Source organism: Thamnophis sirtalis, unplaced genomic scaffold (assembly GCF_051295495.1).
Source record: "Thamnophis sirtalis isolate CommonGarterSnake01/CBP01778 unplaced genomic scaffold, rThaSir2_p1.2 scaffold_6, whole genome shotgun sequence".
In the NCBI taxonomy this organism is placed as follows: domain Eukaryota; kingdom Metazoa; phylum Chordata; class Lepidosauria; order Squamata; family Natricidae; genus Thamnophis; species Thamnophis sirtalis.
Window position 1 is genome coordinate 36244694 of NW_028261386.1, and position 19015 is coordinate 36263708.

The 19015-nt window shown below is 39.1% G+C and overlaps 1 protein-coding gene across 5 annotated transcripts in view; it reads right to left on the bottom strand.

Moving 5' to 3' along the window:
- ATL2 (atlastin GTPase 2) overlaps positions 1–19015 on the bottom strand; it is a 42217-nt gene that overhangs the window by 3814 nt on the left and 19388 nt on the right. For 4 of the 5 annotated variants that reach the window (XR_015696922.1, XR_015696924.1, XM_087717594.1 and 1 more), the window contains exons 2-11: positions 18327–18583; positions 11541–11675; positions 10122–10226; positions 9445–9495; positions 8525–8581; positions 7359–7451; positions 7079–7217; positions 4456–4583; positions 2085–2141; positions 1400–1471 (exon numbers count right to left, since the gene is read on the bottom strand). Coding sequence is in view for 2 of the 5 variants with exons in the window: in XM_087717594.1 (XP_087573720.1) it covers positions 1400–1471; positions 2085–2141; positions 4456–4583; positions 7079–7217; positions 7359–7451; positions 8525–8581; positions 9445–9495; positions 10122–10226; positions 11541–11675; positions 18327–18583 (1094 nt within the window). In the remaining 3 variants the exon portion in view is untranslated. The remainder of the gene's footprint in view (positions 1–1399; positions 1472–2084; positions 2142–4455; positions 4584–7078; positions 7218–7358; positions 7452–8524; positions 8582–9444; positions 9496–10121; positions 10227–11540; positions 11676–18326; positions 18584–19015) is intronic. The other variant, XR_015696923.1, reaches the window with a different exon arrangement.

The window sequence follows — 19015 nt, forward strand, 5'->3', positions numbered from 1 at the left end:
TTGGTTATTTGGTGATATTACACAGATCTATGCAATAAAACGTTTCTTTATTTCACACTGTATCCAATTGACTTAGCCACCCACAGCTGTTTTTTAAGTGCTCTCTGAATTTTCTAGTGATTATTCTGTAAGGGCAATAAAGGAAAGCTTCACTCCTTTATTATTTTTATTTATTGTATTTCTATCCTATTAAGAAGCTCATAGTGGCTCACTTGGCTTTTCATCTGCAGTTTATCTGGATTGTGAAAGTGACTACAGGTATCCCTTGATTTACAACCATTTATTTAGTGACTGTTTGATGTTATATCCGCTGGAAAAAGTGACTTATAACTGTTTTTCACACTACCTTCGCAGCATCTCCAAGGTCACATGAACAAAATTTGGATGCTAGGCAACTCATTCATATTTATGACAGTTGCAGTGTCCTGGGATCATGTGATCACCTTTTGCAATCTACTGACAAGCAAAGTCAATAGGGAAGCCTGATTCATTTAACAACAGCTGCAGTGATTCTCTGTCATGGCCCCACCTTCTGGGACAGTCTTCCTCTCCCCAGAGATAAAGACAGCCCTTCTCTCCTGGATTTCCAAAAAGCCCTGAAGTCTCAAGCCTGGGCCTGTTTTATTCACTGTTATTATGATGGCTGTTTAAGTCTGGGTATGTACATTATATGTCTTTAACTGTTTTTATTGTTTTTGAATTCCGTAAGTCATTCTGAGTCTATCAGAATGGGTGGTTATAACGAATTCAATATTTTTAATGCTCACTTTATAAAAACAAAACAAATCTAGATCTGACACGTATTTAAAATGCTAAAGATACACTTGTGACCTCAATGAGAATGACTGGTAACACACAAAATATTTAAGCCAAAACCAAACAGATTATTTTATGGCTTAAATCAATTTGTGAATCAATCTATACTGCTCTGCATTCTTTACAAAATAGTTAATAACCCATCTATTAGTTCTAATATCATAATATTTTCAAAAACAATCCTATTTCTGTACCATCTCCTAAATTAGACCAACCTTTCTCAACCTTTTTAATCTGAAGGAACCCTTGAAATGATTTTCAGTCTTCAGGGAACCCCTTCATAAAAATAGGGGAAAAAATGTGAAAATTTCTCAACACAATTCATTTTTAACCTAAAACTACTTTACAACATTTACAACAACAGTAAATCAGCAGTCAAGTAGCTGGGTCGAAGCATGTTAAAATTCTTACTACAACGGCAAATACTGCATGAAGTTTTTACATGAAGTAAAAAAAAATGTAATCACAATTTTTTGTTGAACTACCAATCTCTCAGAACTCTGGGTTTTTGTGGAACCCCAGCTGAGAAAGATTGGATTAGGCTAAGTCTACAACTTCAAATAAATTCATACAAATACTTTACCTGTTCCATATCTTTATTGTAAGTATCTTTTGCACCAGCTACTGCAGCAAGATTGTTGGCTTCTGCTGTTGCCTATAGTAATAGTAGCAGTTGTAATAAAAGTAGTGGTAGTAGTAATACAAAAGGTAGTAATATTGGTAATAATATTAAAAAATACTTTTTAAACAGTTTGGATGAGTTTCTGTAATAATTTTCATACATCCTTTCAAAATGCAAACATACTTAAGCATGTTAGTTTTACAGTGTGAATTCTGGTAGCTACTTTGCAATCTTAGAGTTATAAATAATTGCTTATTAAGTTTATAAGTAATTTTGTAAATTTTGCTTCTAAATATACAGTATATCACAGAAGTGAGTATACCCATTCACATTTTGTACACTTGGCTACAATGTAAAGTAGTGAGTATACAGTTTGTATAACAGTATAAATCTGCTGTCCCCTCAAAATAACACAACACACAGCCATTAATGTTTAAACTGCTGGCAACAAAAGTGAGTACACTGCTAAGTGATAATGTCCATAAAAGTACTTACTGTTTTGGACATTTTTTGAAATATCAAACTAAGGCTTCTGTTCTTCTGTTCTTGAATAATATTTCAAATGTCTCTAGTCTGTTTTGATATACTATAAATATGATTGTTTGGCATTACATGCTTCCATAGATAGGCATATATAAAACTTTACCTGAAGCATTGATTTGGGATGAGGTAATTCCTCTCCTTGATATATTTTAATATAAGCCTGAAAATAAAATAAGTATTTACAATCTAATTTTGACTTAAAAACTACTTTTACAAAACAAAAATCTAAGTCTATTAAATTTATATTTAAATTCAAATGTAGTTAAATGAAAATGACTGGATAAAGTATTCCACCAATGTTGTTTTAAACAAATCAAGAATTGATGTATTATTAATAATGATCAACATAAACTGAACATATACAATATAGCAGGAATAGAAGAAAATTGTGATTTATTAAAGTTTCTTCTTATAATGTCACTATACTTAGTATGCTGCTTGAAAGAGTTTCTATTAAATAGTAAAGTTTCTCTCATACACATACTCAAGGCAGTAATACCCCAAATCTGCCTCTTTTGGATGACTGCACATAATTGTTATTAATAATGTTGGTCTGTGAATGTAATAAAAATTGATTGATACTTTTTATTATTGCCTAATCTTGAGGAAAAGGCTGCAAAGAAAGACATCATGATTATATTTCAAGTCCGCTAGTTTATAATTATCCAATAATAGTATGCAGTGCATTCAGAAAGCATCCAGACCCCCTTCACTTTTTTATCAATTTTGTTACACTGCAGACTGATTCTCAGACAAAATGAAAACAGAATTTTAGAAATGTCTGTAAATTATGAAAAAGAAGAAAGTGAAATATCACATTGGCATAAGTATTCAGATCTTTCACTCAGTAGTTTGTTGAAGCATCTTTGGCAGCAATTATAGCCTTGAGTCTTTTGGGGTATGACATGACAAGCTTTGCACACCTGATTGAGGGATTTTTTGTCATTCTTCCTTGCAAATCTTCTCAAGTTCAAGTCCGGTTGGATAGACTTGAGTGGACAGCCATTTTCAGGCCCCTCCAGAGATGTTCAATAGGATTCAAGTCAGGATCTGGCTGTGCCACTCTAGGACATTCACAGAGTTGTCCCTAAGCCACTCCTGTGTTGTCTTGGCAGTGTACTTAGGAGTGTTGTCATGTTGGAAAAGAAATCTTTGGCCCAGTCTGAGGTCCTGAGTGCTATTGAACAGTTTTTCTTTGGGGATATCCCTGTACTTTGCTTCATTCAGCTTTCCCTGACCAGTTTCTCAGTCCCTGCTGCTGAAAAACAGTCCCACAGCATGATGCTGCCACCACCATACTTCACTGTTGGGGATAATATCGAGCAGGTGATGAGCAGTGCCTGGTTTCCTCCAGACATAACCTTTAAAATTGAGCCAAACAGTTCAATCTTGGTTTCATCAGACCAGAGAAACCTGTTCATCACAGTTTGAGAGTCCTTCAGGTGCTTTTTTGCAAACTTCAAGTGGCTTTCCTTTTTTTTTTTTGCATTGAGGAGAGACTGATGTCTAGCTACTCTGCCATAAAGTCCAGATCGGTGGAGGGCTGCAATGATGGTTGTCCTTCTGGAACTCTGTCCTATCTCCACACAGGATCTCTGGAGCTCAATCAGAATAACCATTGAATTCTTGGTCACCTCTCTTACTAAGCCCTTCTCCCCCGATTGCTCAGTTTGACTGGATGACCAGCTCTTGGAACAGTCCTGTTTGTGCCAAACTTCTTCCATTTGAGAATTATGGAGGCCACTGTGCTCTTAGGAACCTTCAGTGCAACAGAAATTTTACTACAGTCTCTCCAGATCTGTGCCTCACAATAATCCTGTCTCTGAGCTCTGCAGGTAGTTTCTTTGATCTCATGGCTTTTGCTTTGCTACAGTATGTATTCTATAGAGAGGTGTGCACCTTTCCAAATCATGTCCAATCAATTCAATTTACCACAGATCTATTCCAATCAAGATGTAGAAGCATGTCAGCAACTATCAAGAGAAATGGGAGGCAAATTTCAAATGAGATTGCAAAGGATCTAAATACTTATACCAATGTGATATTTCAGGGTTTTTTAAAAATAAATTTATAGTCATTTCTAAATGTCATTATGGGTACTGAGTATAGGTTAATGAGAAAAAAGTGAATTTCAACAACTGTAGAATTAGTCTGCACTATAACAAAATTGACAAAAGTGAAGGGGGTCTGAATACTTTCTGAATGCACAGTATCTAAGGATTAATTCATGTAATATATAGAAAAGGAATTAATTAAAATCTATATAAATCTCAATATAATGTAATTATTGTAAAGCAATTAGAACAAGAATAGGGCCATGAAACTCTATTAAAGTAAAAACTAATAAAAAGGCTTGGCTTTGAATATGCTAACCATAGTATGTGAACAATGGAATACTACAGCATATCAAACCCTTTTATAATTAAAATTTACAAGAAAATACATTTATTTAAAGCATGAAACAATGATTGTACCTTAAAATATTGCACTAGATCTCTACAAGTCACTTTTGAGCCACTGATTTCTTTTTCTACCAGATTTTTAGGAGCAAGAAGCAAAGGAATCAGATTCCGCAACTCTTTTTTAAACTCTTCATCAATATCTGGTGGAATAAATAAAAATGGTGTAAGAAATTTCATTCAATTAATGCAAAATCCTTTCTTTTCATAATCACTGAAATGTAATATTAATGGAGCTATCCCAACTTTGTTAAGAACATCCCCAAAGAATAAAATCTTAGTCAAATGTTGCTAATTTAGGAAACATTTACTCTTCATAAAGTATTAATATTAATACAGTCTTCATTTAAAAAAACGAATAGTCAAAATACACTATATATTCTATAAACTCAAGATAAGCTCATTATAACACTATTCATGATATCTTTTCATAATTTCCTACCTTAGCTTATGATCTTTTAACACCATATACCATGTTCAGATTTATCTAAGGTGTTAGTTTCAAAATGTTCCATGTATAAGTTTGTGATGACGGATGAGAGGGGTGATCCCATGGGTGCTCCTTCTATCTGTTTGTATCTTTGTCCATTACGGATGAAGTATGTGTTGGTTAGGCAGTGGTTGGTCAGCTCCAGGATGTGCTTAGGGGGGTTGCATTTGTTCTGGATAGCTGTCAAGGCTTCTTTTATAGGCACTTGGGCAAAGAGGGATATGACATCGAAGCTCACAAGTGGGTTCCTGGGTTGTAGGTTTTGTTTCTTTACTGTTTCTATGAAGTGGAGTGAGTTTTGTACGAGTGAGGTGATGGATTCTGTGTAGGGTTGAAGTTGTTTGGTGAGGAATTTGGCAAGATTCTGTAGCGGTGAGCCTATGGAGCTGACTATGGGTCTGAGTAGTGTTCCTTCTTTGTGTATCTTGGGGAGGCCATAGAGCTTGGGGCATCTGGATGATTTCTCTCTGGGGATGATTCTTTGCTGGATCTCTTCACTCATGGGAGATTTTGGATTTGGTGGTTTTTTCCAGGTAGGTGGTGGGGTCTATGTTTAGAGGTTTGTAAGTGAGGTCTTGGAGTAGGTTGGATAGTTTGGCTTGGTAGTCAGACATGTTCATCATCACTGTGGCGTTACTTTTGTCTGCTGGGAGAATGATTATGTTGTTGTCTTTCATCAAGTTGGTTAGTGGTTTTTCTTCTTCTTTCTGTAAGTTGCTTCTGGGTGGATTGCTGGAGCACTAACCAACTTGAGGAAAGACAACAACATGAATAAACGTGGACGATACCTCCCGCCTACCAGACATCTGGAAACCAGCCCTAGTCAACAAACGAGACCCCAAACACCACCCAGGTTGTTACAACACAAAAGAACAACGTACACACAGCCAGCACCTCAGCCACACAGGATGATACGAAACAGCCGACCAATCTACAAACATCAAATCCATCTACCAATCAGGATGCAACTACACAGCCAATCAACCCACTTACAGCAACAAAGCTAGCACTCCACACACCTCCACCAAGATTTATAGATAGACGGCAGCTCCGACCACTCTTTACTCGCACAAGCACAAAGCCGAAAACACTAGCCTGACGATGGTGAGTGGGACCTAGCCGAAATGTTGCCAAGAAAATCTCAATTTTACACAGGAAAAGACCCGAATACAACAAGACCAGCATATATATGTATGTATGTATGTATGTATGTATGTATGTATGTATGTATGTATGTATGCATGATGTATGTTTTACATCTCTTTCTTTCTGACTATCTCATCTCACCAGAATCTCATCATTCTAATCCTACTCTCAATTTCCCTCTTTCTATTGATGCATTCAACATTCTTTCATACAGTTGCTCTGCTATTGGATACTCATACAGTTTCTATATTACAATAATCTATACTTAATATTTTCATCCATGTTTGGTTTGTATTCAGCTCCTATTCATTCATTTGCCATTCACCCTTGAACTGTTGAGTTTTATCACCTATATTTCTGAAGGATATTATTTCTGCTGCATTTAATGTTTATGTTTTTCCTGACATGCCCAACATGTGGATAAGGCAATATTAATTTGTATCGTATGCATTTTTATTATATAACTTGTATTCCTAATAGGGCTGTTCAAAGCCAATTGAAAGAACTTTTCAATATGTACCAACCAACCAAAGAATTTATCTTTTCATTGTTATAGGAACCAAATGTACAGTATTCGTACACCTATTGCTCTTGGATATTTCTGCCTGCTTGTAAATGCATAGCCATTATGTTTCACTTTCTTCCCAATAAAGCAAAGCAGCTTGCTGAGGCAGCCCAGGAAGACTTCCAAAGTGGCTATTATATGTCTTGCAGAAGATATGGCCACCTTAGAGGTTTGAAGAGGTATTTCATTCCTCCATGTTGTTATAGCATTTCTTCTGAAAACTGTACAGTTTTTAACTGAAGAATTTAAACAGAATTAATATGCTGCTGGTATTCCTCCAACAACCATCTAAATTATCCCATCAATTTTCAACTATAGTGGCTTTCAGACTTGGGTACACTTTACTATTTCTTTTTACTACTTTTAATGCAACTATTCAAAGTGCATTTGAGTCTTTAATACCTCCTAGCTAGCTATATAAACAGAAAATTTCCTACCATTTAGTCTCCCATCAAAATTTGGGTTAGTTGCAACTTTAAGACCAGGATGTGGCAACAGGAAACAGCCTAGGTTACTGAAACATGAATGAATGTGCTTCCTTACATTCTGGAGCTCTTCGTGCTGGTGTAATTTTACCTAGAAGCAACATACATTTTTTAAAAATGAAATTCTTTAGCAGCCAGCTAGAAATAATCTAATACCAAAATAATTATTTGCATGTTCCAATTAGCTCAGCTCCCCTTAAACAAAAATCAACTATTACTGATAATGAATTACCTGTAATCGCTTTTCTAGAAATTGTTTTCCTCCTTTTAAACCGTATGGGTGTTCATATGGATAGCTCCAGTCTCTAATTAAGAACATAAGAGTCTATGTAGAAATGCAAAAATACGAGTTAACCTTATTTTTTGGCAAACAGAACACCACACTACTGAAAACTTTAGAAAAACTTTACTAGTCATAATTCAGCAAGCATCTTTTTATCCCCTATATATTATTAATATAAAAGAAGAATCAGCAAGGAATGCTCTAAACTAATGCTACCTCAGCTTCTTCTGAAAGCATGTATCCTGTAGAATAAAATTGTTACCTTGGAACAAAACCATCACATTTTAGAAGTTATAATGAACTATTTCTGATTAGATATATCTTGGCAGAACCAAATTCTAGAATATTTTGGCTATTCTAGGTTTCAGAAAAACATATGAGGCAAGTAAAGCATAACCCCACCAGCTCCCTAATCTTTCCAACCTTTTTCCCTCTCTCCCTTATGCTGATGCTGCCCATCATACTCTACCAGACCACCTGATTTTCCTAGCACTTTTCCCCCTCCTTGCTTCCCTCTATCACCATTGCTGATGTCCTAGCCTAATATATCCCACTATGCTACCTCCCTCTCCAATCTTTTTACCTCTCCTTAACTATTAATGTCCTTGTTTTTTTCTATTGATCAGTCAACCTTGAACCAAAACAACCTCTTTCATAAATGTTAAGACTTAAAACATGTTTCAGTTCAGATATAGGCTACCTGAAACCAGACATTTCACGCACATTACATTCCTAATACACTTACATATTATTTTACTAGTCACAAAAGGCATTTTGTAGCAAGCTGAAGCATGAAAAAAAACTTGCATAAAAATTATTAGCCAGCAGTAAGTATAATAATTAAAAGAAAGTCACCTCCTTCTCCTCAGACAGAAGTGTAAACCAATTTGCTGAGGTGGAAAGATGATTTCTACAAAGTAGCAAACTGGCAAAGATCTCTTTCTCTTTGTCCTTCAGAACTTTTTAAAAATTAGTAGTTGTTAAAAATTAGGTATATATGTCACACGCGGGGCAGATGATGCTAGGCAATTACATTTTTACAATTACTATTGTAGTATATGAATCTTCCCTGAGATAAACAAACATGGGAATAGCAAACATAATCATATTATTACCTGAAATGGCTTTTGGTAAATTTCTTCCATTGCTAGTCTTCCATACTCTGTAAAAAGCTATTAAACAAAATTAAGAATGTATGCCTAAAATACAAAGTTATATATATAAAACACAGTAATAAACATTTACTCATGAAGAAGTGGTGGGCTATACTTAAAAGGTTAGCTGCACAAAACAATTTTAAAACTCTAAATAAACCGATTTGGTTATTAATTGGTTATTAATCTAACCAATTAATAACCAAATACTTTCCTACATTCTGAATTCATGAATCTTATCAGCAAAATAATATTGATAATAATCTTTTTTTAAATTTTCTGAATATTTGAACTCCAAGGCTGCAAATATCATGCTTATGCAGGATGTTGTTATTGTGGTCATAAAGTTATGAAGATCTGTGATCATGGATTGTTTAATATCTACTACCAGATAATGTAAATATACAAAATTTCTGTATTTGTATAATTTCATACATTAGTCTACCAAAAAAAAGTTTTATTTCAAGCCTTTATTTTTTAAAGTTTGCTTTAAAAGGTTGCTTGTTCAACCCAAGTGAAAATAAAGAGCAAATGGCTCTCAAATATAGTTAAAAGTTTCAGTGGCATAGTAAGTATTCATACTTCCAAGAAGATAGAACCTGAGCGAGAACTGCATGATTAACGTATTAGGTAGCCCAAGAATATATTAGAAAATAATTTAACAAATAGGGACTACGAATCTTAATATATTTTTAATACTAAATATATAATGATTGAGGAAAAACTTTCTAAAGAGCCCCCTTAATCATGAACCTTTCAAAATTGAGCCCATGAAGACACAAGTGTTGTCAAGTATGTTTTTGACCCTTGACGCTTTCCATTGCAAAGAGCTTATTAAAATATTAGTAATGGAATTTACTATAGAATCAGGACATATTTACTTGCAAATGCTGAAGATCGTCTTCTTGGATGTTCTGTGATAGATTGTATACCTATAAAATATAATAGTTTTTAATTTATTAATTTATTTATTAATTAAACAAATTTATATGGCTGCCTAACTCACACATATTGAATCTGGGCATCTTACAATATTAAAATTTCACAATGTAAGAGCCCATAAATAGCCACACCATCCCCCAGTGGCAAAAATCAAATTAAACAGCATTTTAGATGGGAAGTTCTCTCAATCTCTAATTTGAGTTGAAAGTTAATAATGCTTTTCTAACAAAGTGTTTCCTCTTCAATCTCTCTGTGAGAGAAGGGTCTGGAAACAGGAGAGATTGCTTACAGAAATCTCTTGTGTCCCCATGTCCCCTCCCAGAGTGGAGAGGAGAAACTGGAGAAGAGATTTCAAAAGACCTAATTAAAGCTGAATGCTTGTGATAACAAAATGTTCTGTTCAACTGTAGCAATCAGAAAATCCTTGCAAAATAAAACAGATAAATAAAATAAATAAAAATAAAATAAAATCCTATTTTTTAATTTAAAAAAATCATCAATTTTTAAGAAAAGAAAACAATAAATGGTTTTACTATTATGTTTTTGGTGACATACATATTTTGAAATAAGGAAAATATTTAAAGTCTACCATCATCTGACATGACTACAAACTTACCTGGACTGAACTTGTCATGGTACTTAAAGCAAATACTGTTGCACAGTCTTTGATGGTTGACTGACTATCAAAGGCACCTTGGGTATCCATTAGTAATACAGCAACCTAAAGGGTTTTTTTTTAAAGGAAAAGAGAATGAATTAACAATTATTTCACTTTAAATTTGAAAGCTTGAATTCAATGAAGGTGTAATATCAGCAATGTTTCACTGTATTTTACTTCCCTCCGTTCAGTCAGCAGAAAATCTCCACTTATCTTCACCAATATCCACGACCACTTTAATTAACAGTCAAAACTCTAAAAAGTGACTAAATAGCTCAGTATTCACACTTTTGAATAAGAAGCAAAAAAAACCCTCACAAGTGAAAATGTACATAATGCCACAGTATGGCTAAGTATAAGAAACATGTTAATGCTAGTAAATATTACTGGCTATATAAACCACCAGGAGGCAGTACTGGGCCACTTTCATCATTATTAGGAATTATAGTTCCTGGTAGAGACTCTGAGCCCCATAGAATAACATCTCATTAGGAAACCAATCAAAGGTGGCTTGATTGCCTCTAGTCTAAGTGGTCAGTGTAACTGAAAATGCCATGTACGATATACATTATATAAAAAGAGAGAACATTGCCCCTATAGATAGATGAAAATAATGTCAAACCTTGTACACAGAAGTATAGCATAATTTAATGTATGTATATATTTCTCTGGCATTTAAGGGAAGATGGGCTACATAGCTTCATCTAGTGATTAAGGCAGCAAACCAGAACCAGAAGATTGTGATCTAGTCTCACTTTAGGCATGAAAATCAGCTGGGTGACTTTGGGTCAATCAGTCACAATTTCTCAGCCCAACCATCCCACAGGGTTGTTGTAGGGAAAATAGGGGGAGGAAGGAGATTAGGTATGTCTGCTGCCTTGAGTTATATATAAAAATAATAAAAGTGTGTTAAAAAAAATTACTCTGACAGAGTAAATATTACTTGGTATTTTCAAAAGTTCAAATCTATGCATTATACTACATATAATATTAGACATTCTGAACATTATAATTAGTTACAATACTAAACTATACAGTAAGGCTGAAACTGATGAGTCAATGATTCTCAGGCCATTATGTAAATATGTTTAAAGTATTGTTGTTGTTCATAGCTAGGAAGAAAACAGCCAAGTGCCTATCGAGTTCTAACAGCAGGAGGTAGACTGTATATATGGAAAACTTATTTCTGTCTGCAATCTGGCAATGCTGACTCCATGAAATTCCATGCCTGGAGAATCCTGACAATATATTTCAGAGGTATCTAAAACATCACATCAACTCATATTAGGAAGACGGATCAAAATATTTCACATTCACTTTTTGCTTTCTCTGTTCAGTAAGTCAATAAGCATTATGTCAGATGCTTAATGGATTTACCTTTGTCCCATCAGGTTTGGGAATTATAAATACTTCACTCCAAATCTGGATGCCAGTTGTTTCTCTCTCACACCCTCCTCTCCATGTAAAGCCAGTCAAAGGCTCACTATTTCCACCTACCCAAGAAGATGACTCCTATAACAGAACACACACATATACATATATATGTAATAATGTGAGAGGCTCAGGACAATCCTGTTAATATTGTCTGCTTAATTTTGACTAATATGAAAAACCTGTCATTACAAGTAGTCCTTGTGTTACAATGGCAACGGGGATCAAAATTATGTTGCTAACTAATTTAAAGCATAATGTCATATTGCATTACTTAGTAATGGCAGTGCCACAAACGCAGGACTGTGCTGTCACTAAGTGGGGGCATGCAGGTTGGCATTACGGAGTGCAGGCAGGTATCACAGGCAGCTTCTCTGGATCATGAGCATCACTATGGACTGTGGGAGGGCCAGCAGGGACCACTTCTGAGGCCATGGGCCAGTGGATATCATGGACAGCATTTCCAAGCATGGGTGTGTCAGCAGGTCTTATACTGCCAATGGGAAGTTGCTAAAATGAATGAACTCTGTGGGATCGTCCTCCATAGTTAGGCTCATTGGAAGAAAATATAGTGACAGCAACTTATAGGTGTTATTGTGACCTTCCCTGCCAGCTTCCTTGTTGACTTTGCTTGTGGGAAGCTGGCAGGGAAAGTCGCAAATGGCAATCATATCTGTGACTTGCTGCTATGTCATAATCGCGAGTTGGGCACCTGAGTGCCCAGATTGCAATCACATGACTATGGTGATACTGCAGTGGTTGCAGCTTCACAGACTGATTTAAAGTCCAGTTCATTAAGTACGGTCAATCACAAGTGGTCATAACTTGATTAAAAATTATCACACTTAACTCACAAATTCTTCTAGTTCTATTTCTGGTCCTGTTTAAGAAGGAAAATTTATGACAACATTTTTTAATACTATTATACAAGGGACTCATGTCTCATAAAGTCTAAAAATTCAGCAACACGTGCAATTCACTAATGGGTTTTCCTATATTTGCTAATCTTTCCATCTTCATACTTCTCCCTATATTTCCTGCATTACTGACCCCAGAACCTGAAAAACATATCCTTCAGAGTCCTGCTGACACAGAGTCTGTCTCTTATCAGAAGAGACAGTCTATGGGTAAGTCAAAAGAAATGTAGTCTATTTGAAAATAAATAGGTGTCTGAATGGGAATAACGGTTTAGGTTACAGGTAATCATCACTTAACAAAAGTAATTGGGATTTGAGTTTCTGCCTTAAGTGATGTGGCTGTAAAGCACAATGTCACATGGCCCTACACCTTAACAGAAATTCCAACATTCTCAGTTGCCACTGTTAAGCAAATTACAGATCATTAAGCAAGGATTTGCATAGTTACATCTTTGCATTTACAACATCCTGCCACTTTCTGCATTGACTTTGCTAATAGGAAAACAACAAAAAAGTGAATGGTGATCACATGACCACAGGTTGCTGCAATTGACATAAACATGAGCACTACTCAAGCCCATCCTTCAGCACCATCGTAAGTTCAAATAATCACTGAATGACTATTGTCTTACCTGAAGGGTCGTTTTCAGGGCGCTGCAAAGGAGAGTCCAAGCAAGGGTTAAATACAGCCAATCTGCCCAGAACTGAATTGAAACTTTAAGCCACGCCTCTGGTGCTGACTGTCTTCAGATTTTTTTCAATGAAGGCGTGGAACTGTTGCACGCTGAGATGTTCAACAATAAGTCCAAAAAACCATATCCAACGTAAGCACAAATCCAACTGGGACTACAGAAGACTGCACTGAAAACAGCAGAACAGGGTTGGACTCTCCTTCACAGCGCCCTGAAAACGACCCTTCAGGTAAGACAATGGTCATTTTCCAGGGTGCTGCTCTGGAGAGTCCAAGCAAGGGACATACCCAAGCTAAATGTCACTAGGGCGGGAAGCAGTCGCATTCAGGGTCTCTCCGCTGGTATGAATGCCCTGAAGAACTCGCCTCCCAAAAGCCCCTTCCACCGAGGCAAACTTGTCCAACTTGTAATTCCGAACAAACGGAGATAACAAAGTCCAAGTGGCTGCCCTGCAAATCTCCTCGATTGGCGCCTGCGTCGCCCAGGCTGCCGTGGTGGTGGCACTCCTAGTAGAATGTGCCATGATGTGGCTAGGCACAGGTTTGGACTGCAGAACGTGAGCGAGGGTAATGCAGGCCCTCAACCACTGTCCGATAGTAGAGGAAGAAACCTTTCGGCCCTGGAAGGCCGGTTGGAAAGAAACGAAGAGCGATTCAAAACAACGAAACACAGCCTGCGCTTGACATATCTGTGAAGTGTCCTGCGGACATCGAGCATGTGCCAATGCTTCTCCCTCGGGTTCCTGGGATGCGGGCAAAAATCCAGAAGAATGACCTCCCGGGCCAGGTGAAATCATGAGTTGATCTTGGGGATGAACGTTGGGTCCAGCCAAAGGACCACCCTCTCCTGTTGTATCAAACACAAGTTCTCTCGAAACGATAGGGATGACAGCTCTGAGATACGCCGCGTAGAAGTGATGGCTATCAAAAAGGCGGTCTTAAAGGTCAAATGCTTAAGGCTGGCCGACTGAAGTGGTTCAAACCGAGGACCGATCAGGGCATGGAGAACAACGTTGAGATCCCATGAGGTATATCTGTGGACCACTGGGGGCCTCAGATTGGTTGCCCCCCCCTTCAGAAAGCTACGGATAGTAGGATGACGCCCAAGGGAGGAGTGTTCATCGGGAGCAAGTATCGTGGAAATTGCGGCCACCTGACGTCGTAGAGTGTTGGGCGCTAGACCCTTGTTAAGGATGGACTGTAGGGACTATATCTTGAATCTCCGGTAAGTTATGTGATAATTTAATCTTTTTAGATCTAGGATTCCCTTCACCCCCAGAGCTTTTGGGGACCAGGAACAGAATGGAGTAAAATCCTGTTCCTTCCTGACCGGTGGAACCGGTTCTATGGCTCTGATGTCACTGAGATGCCTGATCTCCTGTTCCATGAGAGCCCTTTTGATAGGACACGAAGGAGTGGGACAGCGGATGAAGTGTCTGGGGAGAGGACAGAGAAATTCTAAAGTGAGATCCAAGCGGATTGTCTGTAGGACCCACTGGTCCAACGTGATCTGCTCCCATTGGGCGTGGAATAACTGAAGACGTCCTCCTATGGGAGCTGACCGGTGGTGGTCACTTATATCTTTTTGAAAGGCCAGGAACCAAACCCCCTTCGAAAGGGACACTTGGAGAAATTCTGCTGGCGACCTCTGTCACGAAATGGCTGACGGTCCTGGGACCGGTCAGCCTGCTGTAAGTATGGCCGATAGAAAGAGGCGGAGCTGGTGGAAGGCTCTGCGTTCCAAAAGGGCTGCCTCCGGTAGGAGTTGGAGCCCTTCTGGTCATATTTCTTGGTGACCGATGGCATCACCTTCTTTTTGTCCTTATTTTCTACAAGGACAGAGTCCAAGACCTCCCCGAAAAGTTTGTCCCCTTTAAAGGGGGCAGAGACAAGCTTCCACTTGGAACGCATGTCGACGTTCCAGTGCCTGAGCCACAAGAGACACCAAGTGGTGACATTGGACGCCAAGGTGAGCCGAGGTGGCGCAGTGGTTAGGGTGCAGTACTGCAGGCCACTTCAGCTGTTATCTGCAATTCAGCGATTCTAATCTCACCGGCTCAAGGTTGACTCAGCCTTCCATCCTTCTGAGGTGGGTGAAATGAAGACCCAGACTGTGGGGGCGATATGCTGACTCTGTAAACTGCTTAGAGAGGGCTGAAAGCCCTATGAAGCGATATATAAGTCTAACTGCTATTGCTATTGCTAAGGCCCGGGAGGCAAATTTGGCTGCGCTCAGGGTGGTGGTGGTGGTGGTGTACTCAGTAGCCACCATGATCTTATTGACATCCTGCCTTAATTTGGTATCTCCGGCTGGAAGTTTGGTGAGCAACTGTCTCAACCAAAGAAGGGGAGTCCTAGAAAGGAAGGACGCAGAGGCGGACATTTTAATCGCCCAAGCCACTGCCTGGTGCGTTTTATGGAAGGTGTTCTCTGTTTTCTTGTCCTCTGCCTTGAGTCCCTCCAGTAAATCGGGGGGGGGGGGGTACAGAAGATGAGGTAAGGGCTGCCACAGGAAGATCAATGAGAGGTAATTTAAGCAAGTCTTCCAGACTGGCGTCTACCATGTACAACCTCTTATCATTGCTACTGGGAGTAGCAAGGGTGGCTGGTGGTTGTGCCCATTGCTTTTGAACCACATTCAGAAAGAGCTTGGGGACTGGCACTATCTCTTGGGCCGACACAGGCTCTTCACAGAGGTCCCAGATAGATCATCAGGATCGTTAGTCACCTGATCTGGGGGGGTAGACCCCAAGTGGGTCGAGACCTTTGCCTTATTCAGGATGGTTTTGAAGTTGACAAGCTCGAATAAACCCGAAAAGACAGGCCTTTTGGATGCAACCCCTTCGTCCCCAGAAAACTCAGGTTCCTGCCTAGGTAGGATGTCCTCCTCCTCCCAGTCAGAATCCTCGCTGGCCAGAGAGGAATGTGGAGACTGAGAAGCTGGGTGAAGGACGCTTCTCTAGGAGCATCCTGGGGCTGGAGATGTCAGGTCTTGCACGGGTGCTTGCCCCGCTGCAGCATGCCTGCCTCTATGCCCTGGGATATAGCCCTGTTAATGATCTCCTGCATCTCTGCTGAAAGGTTAGAGCCTTGGTCCTCAATGGGTCGAACCCCTGGGATGGGTCGAGGGGCTGGCTGCTGGGGCCCAAGGGGCCCATGGGAACAGGCCCTTCCTCCAGGTCTGAACGACAGGCGAAGAGATTGGCCTGGTCAACCATTGATGGACCTGGGGAAGCTGCCATAGGAAGGGAAGCAGTGGGAGAAAACTTCTGGCCCTCTTCATTACTATCGGAGATGGGCTGCCTCTGATCTGGTTGAACCCCATGGAGGGCTCCACTGGACACCGATTGGGAGGTTTGGGCCTGCTGCTGAGCTTTAGAAAAGTGCTTCTCTAAGGCCTTCTCGCAACAGATGACATCCTTATCCGGGCCTGATCCATGTTCGGGTCCAGGCCCAGAATAGGGTTTTCTGCCCCTGATGGCTTCCCAGGCAGCCCTGCCGGCTTGCCTAGAGAAAGCTCTGGAAGAGGGCCCAAGCTGCTCTGAATTCTCAGGGATCTGATCTGCCATGGCTGAAAGGTTGGGGTCTAACTGAAACAGGCATGGACTATCTCCACTCACCACCTTCACAGTTGCAGACCGCGGACCCAAGCGCTCAGAAGAGACACACAGAAGGTCTCTCCAGCCAAGCAGGAATGCAGTGCGAGCGTTAGCAGCTCCCAGCACCTTGCAGGTCAGGTAAGGAGGCGACCTAAGTAAACCACGATCCTTTGCCGCACCAATCTGATGGTTCTACTAGCTTAGGAGCCAAATCGCCAGTCAAACCAGACAAAGAGCCTCCACGTGGCTACCTGCAACGAGTCAGGTGACCAGGCAGCTGCGGCAATGTGCTCAGAGGCAAAACTGGCAAAAACAAAATGGTGGACGGAACTTCCTGTTTCCCAAAATGGCTGCTGCACCAGTCATGCAACCCAAAATGGCCACCGGAACTAGATAGGAGCCCTGAAGAACTGCGTCAAACGCCGGCTTCTGCAAAGCGCAGATGGCAGCAACGGGATCTTCAGTGGGGGTCCACACTGCAGCAGGGGTGCTGCAACAGCGCTGGCGTCAGCACTCCAACCCATGCGCCTCCCACGACAGCTACCTGTAGCCCTACGGCGCCCAAGCGAACCCAGGACACCAGGAGGGCCAAAAGGTGAGCAAATAGCCAAATTGAAAAGAAAGGAATTTTTCCTCACCAAGCCTGCTCCTAATGAACACAATTAAGGAAAATTTTTCCTACTTTAGCTCTAGGAGAGTCCAAGCAATCTGTAGAATTGGAGAGAAACTCAAAAGCGCATCCACTGAATTGAAAAAAACTGAAGATAGTCAGCACCAGAGGCGTGGCTTAAAGTTTCAATTCAGTTCTGGGTAGATTTGCTGTATTTAACCCTTGCTTGGAATCTCCAGAGCAGCGCCCTGGAAAACAAGTGGCCCTTAAGGAACTTTTTTCAACTTTCTTTTCTAGTATGCTAGGAGTCTACAGCAGTAAGAAACCATATCTCAGTACCATATAAACACCGTTCTTTCCAACTGCAGCTCTTATTTCCTAGTAGTGAATACTCATATTAAAACATAAGAAGCATCAATCTCAATTTATCACTGAACTCCCATTTACCACTTTTAAAAATTACTTATACTGCATTCTAAGCTAAAATATTGGTTGTATTTCTATTATGAACAAATTATTTCATTTATTAAATCCATTCCATTTTATCTTTCATAAGTAATTTAGAAGATCTGATCATTGCAATGGATTGTGAAACTGAAATTGGAAAAAATATAGTACTTTGAAATGAATATTTTCCACTACAATAAAGTATTACTTAGTTACAAGTTGTTCATGTGTAAATGGCATACTGTATACTGTTTTGCTTTTTAGTTCTAATGTATGGTTACCAACTATAATGTTAATTAATATAAACATTAATTATCTATGTTAATTATATAAACCTCAAATTCCCTCAATAATGTTTAGAAATATGAAATATTTAGACATTTTGGAGCACAATAAAACAAATCTTAAGAGGAATACACTTTTGTTAATTATTCTCAAGTATAAATGTTCAACAGTTCAGTTACCCACCTTGTTATACATATACCTAAGCATGAAATCCAAGAGAAATGATTTGCCTTTACGAAATGCACCAGCAACAGAAACTACTACTATGTTGAGGTCTCTTATATGTTCCTGAAGCAAGATTCTCTCCAATGCTGATTCATCCAGTTCAAAGTTGTGATCGTCTTCATGAGCAAGAACTATCTGTACTGGGCATGGCTTTTCAGGAATCGCTTCATCAGCATCCAAAGAGGCATTCTCTTCTGCATCCTCATAGCTTTCTCCTAGGAAATAACTGGATAATATTAGATACACCATTCTGTTTGATATCTTCTGTATGTATAAGAAAAATGAAATACAGGCTTCTTATTACTACTTTGTAGTATTGTTTTTATATATTTGCTAGTTAGAATATTTGCACAAGCCACACAAATTCTTCATTTCAACTGGATTCCCTCTTCCTATCCGTGACCCGTCAAAACCGCGTTCCACAAAAGCGCGGTCGACGAAATCGCGTATGTGACGTCATCACAACGCGACAAAAAAGATCGAAAAATTGAAATAAAAATTAAATTACAGCAAGCCGATTCACATAAAGGTAAGGGTTAGGTTAAGGGTTAAGGTTAGGGTTAGGTTAAGGGTTAGGGTTAGGTTTAGAGCGTTAGCGTTACATTTAGCGTTAGGTTAAGGGTTATCGTTAGGTTTTTCGTTAGGTT